General features: G+C 41.1%; 1 protein-coding gene across 7 annotated transcripts; it reads left to right on the forward strand.

The window, feature by feature from the left end:
- Nucleotides 1-1,408: 1,408 nt before the first annotated feature.
- On the forward strand, nucleotides 1,409-7,145 carry LOC125544964. Of its 7 annotated transcripts, XM_048708774.1 has the most exons (8): nucleotides 1,414-1,791; nucleotides 2,302-2,671; nucleotides 3,065-3,190; nucleotides 3,278-4,554; nucleotides 4,645-5,336; nucleotides 5,973-6,088; nucleotides 6,267-6,358; nucleotides 6,681-7,145. In XM_048708774.1, the coding sequence occupies exons 1-8, from the start codon at nucleotides 1,789-1,791 to the stop codon at nucleotides 6,816-6,818; spliced, it is 2,814 nt and encodes a 937-aa protein (XP_048564731.1). In that variant the 5' UTR covers nucleotides 1,414-1,788; the 3' UTR covers nucleotides 6,819-7,145. The 7 variants fall into 7 exon arrangements, with proteins under 7 accessions (XP_048564732.1, XP_048564731.1, XP_048564727.1 ...); XM_048708770.1 differs by having other exon boundaries at nucleotides 3,278-5,336; XM_048708772.1 differs by having other exon boundaries at nucleotides 1,415-1,814; nucleotides 2,321-2,671; nucleotides 3,278-5,336.
- Nucleotides 7,146-8,050: the final 905 nt, after the last annotated feature.

The raw sequence follows: 8,050 nt of genomic DNA on the forward strand, positions 1-8,050 counted from the left end.
TGTTTTCCTTTTCTATCTTCTTTTTTCTACTTTAAATAATGTGTGACTTAAAAAAAGTTCCGAAAATTTTAAAAAAATGTGAATTTCGAAACAAAATGTTTAATAGTTCATAATTTTTTGTGGATTGATAAAATTTTCGCTATTTTAAAAAATGTTCGCATATTCAAAAATTGTTCGTAATTTTGAAAACAAATGTTTGATAAATAAAAAAAGTTCATGATTTTTTTAAAAAGTTTGTGTATTAAAAAATGTTACTGAAATTGAAAATAATTTTTCCAATTAAAAAATGTTCATGAATTGAAAAATATCCTAAATTTTTTAAAACTGTTCGTGACTTACAAAATAGTTTATTGATTCATAAAATGTTTGCAGATTCAAAAAATGATCATGCTTCAAAAAATATTCGTGAATTTCAAAATTTGTTCCATCAGTTTCCAAAAAAAATGTTCACCTATTCAAGAAAATGTTTAAAAAATGTTCACAATTCTAAAAAAATGTTTTCAAATAGTACAAAATATTCATGAATTCCAATTTTTTCATGATTTTAGAAAATGTTCATGAGTTTAAAAAAATGTTCATGATTTTCAAAAATTGTTCATGATTTCACGAAAATGAGAGTGACAGCGTATCTCGATGATGCAACAAAATGTGGTCATGGCTATTGAGGATTATGATTTATTTATTTTTTCATTGCAACACACCGGCCGTTTTGCTAGTATTTCAAAAGGGACTCATGGAATATTTAGTATTTTCTGTGCAATCAAATAAATCAAAGTACTACATAGTCCTTGTGTACATGACATTGCAGTTTTCTACTACTACGTTTTTTTAGGCAATTATACTACTACGTTTCAAAATAAGTGTAGCGGACATGCCATTTATTTTGAAACAGAGGAGTATGTTATTTTTCCTACTGTACATTCTTATAAGGCTTCATAATTTTTCGAATAAAAAGGACACACACAAACATACCAGCATCTCTCCCTGTTTACTTTTTCGTTCCAACGAATCATCGTCATCATAACAAAGCAGCTCTGGACACACGGACCGAAAATTCTGGGTGGGGAAGATTCTGAGATCCCACTCTCTTTCCACGCGCACGGCGATTCCCGATCCCACCCTCTTTTTACACTCATTGAGATTCCCCTTATCCTATCCTCGCGAGTCCGTAATAAGTACTCCCTCCGTAGTTCATTCAACAACCCCGTGTTATCTCCCGCTTATCGCCATCCCCGTCACCTACAGGCGATGCTGCCCTACCACGACGCGGACAGCTCCGACCCCGGCACACGCCACATCCGCCGGCTGGACGGCGCGCAGCCGTCGGATCGCCACCATCGCCTTCGTCCCCGCGATTCCTCCTTTCCCGTAATAAGCCCGCAGACGTAACGCGGGTGGGGGGGACCGATGGAGGAAGCCCAGGGAGTCGTGTGTCGCAGGCGCCCTCTACGTGGCGCGGCCTCCGCCTCGCGTTCCGGCGCTCCACCGCCGCATGCGGCGCGGACAGCACAAACAAAGCATCTCCACCCGCACTCCCCACCGCGGCGATGGCGATGCTGCCCTCCTAGACCGCTCCCAAATTCTCCAACCAGAGCCAGGCTAGCTAGGACGCCATAGCCGCCGGCGCCGCTGACCGGATAGATAGGTGCCCTGGCCTCCATTCGCCGCCGCCGCCCGCCGATAAATCCCTCCTCCTCTTCCACCCCCTCCTACTCCTGCGTACGTGGTGGTGGCGCGCTCTTTTCCGAGGGCCGACCGTGGCCGTGGGGAGCAATGCTGTGACACGAGATGGTACTGCCTCGCCGCTCCCAGAGGTCGGCTGTTGCATCAGCGATCACTCTCCTGTACTTACTTGTTTTGTTTATTTATTTATATGCTCGCTTTTCTCGGCCGATGCTGTCTATGTTGTTTATATTTTTATTCTGCTTCCGGCGTTAAGCCTTTTGGTTTTCTAGTAAGAACGACATTAGTAGCATCACACAAGTCGGTGTTGGTTTGTACTTTTTCATCTAAATTGGGTAAGTAGTTGTGTTGCCTTGCGTCATGATCCATTCATTTGGCTTCCTAGCCAATACCCAAGGCGAACAGGCAAATATGGGAGGGAATATTTGCAAAAAAAAAAAAATATTTGGGACGAAATCTATTTATTATTTTGGAAAAAAAAAAGAGAACAACAGGAAGATAGATTCTTTTGCAGCTGTAAGTTTGTTTCTAGTTCATGAGCTATAGCATAGTTTGTTTCTGCATCTAGAGTTGTTCTACTTCTTTCAAACATCCTCTTACCTTATAGTCTGCTGAAAGGCATCTGGTGGACATTCAGGTGCAGGTGTAAATGCAATCGAAATATCTGGCATGAGCCCTCTGTCTGAGCTGGTGTGGTCTCCGGATGATGGTCTCAGCATTAAAATCGCAGCCTCCAGCCTAAGCACAAGAAAAGCCTCTCTTCGCTGGAATGCGGATACTTTGAACATAGTGATATCTTCGCCTCAGCAGAGTGGCGGCAAGAGTGGTGATAACGTAGATGCCACCCTAAGGGATGCAGGAGAAATGCCGTCGCAACCTCGAACTCGAAGTGACAGTTCAGTGAGAGTATCCGCGGCTAGTCCAAATAGAACACGAAACCTTGATGCGCAACAATCTACTTCTATAAGACCACAGGAACAAGATTCAAGTAAGTTTAAAATACACCAATCTAATTTGGTGAGTTCGAGTGGTTTAGACACGTTGACGCTTGGCTTTGGCTTAGAGATCTGCATTTAGCAACAACTGCTTAGCTTGCCAGAAGAGTCCAAACTGTACAAACATAACCGGCAGAATTTATTTATTTATTCAAATCTTTCAAACATAATTATTCCCTAATTTGTTAGCGAGATTTGTTACTAATCATATGTTCTTAGATTTTCGCACTTTATTTCGTCTACCATGTCTCTAATAGCCGGGTAGTCGGCACTTATGAATTGTCATAATCCAAATGAAAAACAAACCCAAAGAATTTTCCATATTTATCATCCTGTTCTCAGGACGGGTGATTATCTTACCTTATTTAATGATTAAATTCTTGTAGAATGCTCTGGAGGGATCAGTGAGATGAGTGAGGGGGAAGAATTGTCTGACAGCTGCTGTGCAGATAAGTTGAATAAAGAGGAAGCGGATATTTGCCCCACAAGATGCTCCAACGATGCTTCGCACAGTAATATATCATTTTTAGTACAACTAATTTAAAACACACTTATATCTTTTGTTCTTAAAGTTAAAATTTTAGCACGACATTTTACAGGTCTGGCTTCAAAAAAAGGCAGCCTGCAAAGTATTTCGGAAAAACAGGTCTACTGTGCAACCGCTGTCCATAATGAGAGATCTTGGGCAGATAATACCTGGCAAGCTCGATTAGTAAAAGCAATTAGTCAGAGGGACTATGTTTTGCCAAACAATGCAGTGAATGCACAGTCACCTTCATCCTTTGGGAGTTTCAGTAATACAAAAAAGGTCCCAGGCAAGTTGGCAGGTTTTCTAGATAACCAAAGCGATAAGCACCAAGATCTGGTTATGCAGGACAACTGTAATGGTAATCAGGAAGATCGGGTTATGCAGGAAAACTGTAATGGTGATCACCAAGACCAGGTTATGCAGGAGCACCATAAGGATGGGCCTATTCTTGTCAAATGTCAGTCAGCCTCCGGTGTTAACCCTGTTTCAAAATGTGATTCGGCATCCGGTGTTAATTCTGTTGCAAGATATGAGTCAACACCAGATGTTAATCCTGCAAGGCTTGAGAAGGGCAAAGAAAAGGTAATGCACGACCAGAGCAATTATGTCAGCAACACAAAAGAGGGTGATGATAGCAATGAGAGTATGGAGAGTTGTCCTAGGATGAAAGCTCCAAAGAGAGAGTATGCTCAATACTCAACAGCGGAGATGTCTTCTCGGAATAAAAGATATAGAAGGGAATACAATGAAAGTTATTGCTCAGGATTGTTGAACAGAAATGGCAGCTCTTTCTTTAACTGGATGTCTTCTCTGACTAATGGATCAACTGTGTTTGATAAAACTACCAATCAGAAGTTGTCAGAGACTACTGGACATGAACTTGCAGGACATTCTCTGCCACTAGAAAATAACAGTAGCAATCGTCTGCAGTCTGTTGGCTTCAATTCTCCTTTTCAATCTCTTTATAGTCATAACGTTATGATAACTTCAAGAGATACCCCTCATCAATCAGAAATCAATCACACCGAGCGTGAAGCCGACAGGCTATCACTGACTTTGAATGGTAGCAATTCTATGCTTGACAAGGAAATTAGCACAGGCAGAGAAACTCTTGATGTGGCTGTTGAGACTTTAGCTGCTGACAACCTTCAAATGGAGTCACCTGGTGGTAAATGGAATTTTAGAGATCAAAGTGGAGTTTTCCCTTTGAGAGCCGGAAGAAACTTGAAGATGCCTAACTCCAGTAAGTCATGTTCTAAAACTCTTGAAGAAAAACAAAATGAGTGCCATGCGAGCCCTTTGAATGCTGCAATGGGAAATAAAGGTGGAATCACAGAAAGCTTGTGGGTAAGTCGGCTTTTACCAAAAACATCAATGAAATTGACGGATGCAACTCCATGCAATGTATATAGTGATTTTTGTGCTGTCAATCCAAAGGGTGCAGGTGATAAGCTGTATCCTTCATCTCAACAGAATGTTAATGTGGAGAAGGAATTCAACAGTTCACAATACTTCACTAGCACAGGAAGTGACAATGAGACAACAAGTAGCAAATGCCCGGTGATTCCTCCAGAGGAACATAAGCAGTCTGAAACAATGGCTTCCATTCTTGCAAAGAGATTGGATGCGCTTAGACATGCGAAGACCTCTGCAATTAGGTTGGCTATCTCCAGTGGAATAACTAAAGACCATAATCACAGAAAGAGTCCTTTTTTTATTAATTACAGCAGCCATGATGGACTAGAGACAGGACAAGGAACTCAAAAATCTTCGAGTGGTGGTGGAAGGCTAGTTTTGTGGTCTGGTGACAAAGGAAAGGAACAATTATATCCTCTCAGTGATGAGGAATTAAGAGGAAACATGTTGGCAAGAGGTGAACACCAGCAATGTGGAGGGAGCATGACTGGAAAGGCTGTAGCTCCTCATGATAATTTAGAAGCAAACACATCTGCTGAATATGTTGATAGAAGAGGAGTACAAATAAAGGAAGTGGGTTCAAATTCCATGGAGAGTCTGCCACATAACAAGCAAATTGTACCTTATAATATTATTACAAGTGACATTGATCAATCAAGTGTTGTTTTTGGAGCCTTGCAGAGGCTTCGTTTGTCTCGATCAGACATCATAAGGTACCCTACTGGATTTTCGCGATCACCTTTGAATTCCTTTCAACATTTTCTCTTTCTGCCTTCTATCTATGGTGCATGATTGCATTCAGGGATGCCATAGTGTTTTCTCTACATAAGAAAAGGGCACATGTTTTTTTTTGCGGGTATGAAAAAAAAGGGCACATGTTAATGGAGATTCCATTGGACAATTATATAGCTTATAGCTTTCTGTGGGTTTGGTGCTCGTTTTTATTTCTGGAACATGGAAGTTCATAGATTTTACTTTACCATAGAAATTACTGGGAGAACTCATTTTAGGTAAGGAGCACATATTAAATGGTTCCTTGTACAAACATCCTATGCTATATATGTCCTGTACGACCAACTGTGCCTACTTTGTGTATGCTAAAGTACTATTACCATACATCTCTTAATATTATTCATATATTTTCTGCTTAAAGTTTACTATGTTGACTCTAATTTGATACTAGTTCGTATACTCTATCAGTGGGTTCTAGAGTGCCCGTTCATCATATTGATGTACAGAAGGATATCTCTCAGTATTGTTGATTGTGAAGTTGTGCTTAAATTGAGGAAGATACTGGGAACTGAAGAGTTGATGTTTGTTTCTTTATTTACATTGGTGATCCTTGACAGATGGTTGGCGTCACCAATAATGCACACTACTTTGGATGGCTTTTTCTTGCGTCTACGTTTCGGTAAATGGGAGGAAGCATTGGGTGGCACAGGATACCATGTCGCTCGGATAAATGGTAAATGACAATTATGTCTACTTTGTTTCTCCTCCCTGATATTCGAAAAATAATGTCTAACTTGGTGATTGGTTACATAAAATGCTCAGGTTGTAGATTGATTCTTTTTTTCTTCAATTTCTTTAATGAACCTAAAAAAGGGCGTGAAGTAACAATGTAATATGAACTTCTCTTACAGGAGCACTGGATAGAAATCGCCTCTCTGTAATGATCAGGAATTCAACTTGCCAAGTAGATTCTCGCTTTGTATCCAACCATGGCTTCCATGAGGTAATGTATAAAAGGCAGTAATCTTATCAATGTTGTGAAGTAGAACAATGTCATGTTTTGATTTCTCTTGCTGACCGAAGTTTAAGTTGTATGGCCGTCACTGCACAGCATAATAACCTCATTAAAAATATCAAGTCAAGCTTTATAAAATCAGTTTGTAGTCAGTTCACGGTAGTGAACAGATTAATAGAAATGCTTAGTGGGCTGTTGTCTTGTCCATGTGATTGCAAAGGGAGATATGTAATCTCGCTTCAATGGTTTTGGTCCTGTCAGTCAGCACGAGCAATCTATGTAGATGACAGAATTTTATTGTATTTTCTAGGATGAGCTCAAGGCGTGGTGGTCTGCTGCCATGAAGGGTGGCTGGAAACTACCGTCGGACGAAGAACTTAGCAAGAAGCTAAGAGAAAGAGAGCTACTTCATTTCGGAAATGGAACAGGTCAGCCCGACAACACCTGATGGCAGTACCCGAAACATGGAAGATTTCCGTCTTTACCACCCGTTTCATCCGGAAACGCCAGCGATGCAAGCATGAGTATTGGTGTTGGCTTGTCTGGTTAAGTTTTGTGCTGACACTGCTATACTCACGAGGCTTGGTGTAGTGATGATAGACCCACCATCCTTGGTATATTGAGAGATTGAGGTTGTACTAATACGCGATTCTATTTTACGATGGGATTGGCTATTGTGTGAGAATCCTATCTGTAAATAGGAGGCTGCTGCCAGGATAGTACAAAATGTGCAATTGTTGACTATACTTAGAATAAGATGGATGTTCATTGCTTGCGGGATTCTTTTCGTGAGGCATGTTAATTGTATGTACTAAACACTCGGTTCGGATCCTGTGAGTGGTGAGTTGATCACCCAGCATTTCTTTAGGGAAAGATTGCAATTGTATAAAACATCATTTGGGTCATTACAATCATATAGCACCAGCAGTGCCAAATCCAGTGGTAGTTGACCCAGATAGACTGCCCCCCTTACCACTGATCTGGGGGTTTGCTTGGCTAATTCATGAGCAAACATGTTGCCATCTCTACCTATCTTCAGGATAACAATATTCTCCCTAATCACCATGTAATGCTCTCTCCATGCTGCTAAAGGAATCACAGGAGCCATAATGTTTGACATAACAGCAGAACGATCAGATTCAGCTATGATCTTTTCATTACCCATATCAAGAGCAGTCTTCAGCTCAATGGCCATGCACAAGCTTCAGCCTCCTCAACACTAGCACAGGCAGGGAGCTCTGATAAATCTTCCCATGTTATCTCCTATAATGTATCCAACACTAGCTTCACATGTTTTTTTTTTTTTTAGGAATCGCCGGGGGCGGCGGGGAGGATCCCCACAGCTTCACCTGTATTGGCCACAAATGCAGCATCTGTGTTAACTTTCAACCATCCATCAGGCGGTTTAGTCCATCTAGACTTTTCCAACTTGACCTGGTCCGGATTTGTTCAACACTGACATTTCGCACTTCAGGGGAGCAGTAGCATCAACCGGCTTCTTTCCCTTCTCATCAAGAGTGAGACACTCACCTTCAGGAGCCATGAGGGCATCTACAATAGTTGATAAGATTTTTCGATAAAGGGCGCTTTTATTATCTTAAAATGTAGCATCAAAGTGATACAAATTATTAAGAGTATCACTCGGCCTCTGCATAATTAGGATGCACACAGCCAAACACC

Source organism: Triticum urartu, chromosome 3 (assembly GCF_003073215.2).
Source record: "Triticum urartu cultivar G1812 chromosome 3, Tu2.1, whole genome shotgun sequence".
Classification (NCBI taxonomy): domain Eukaryota; kingdom Viridiplantae; phylum Streptophyta; class Magnoliopsida; order Poales; family Poaceae; genus Triticum; species Triticum urartu.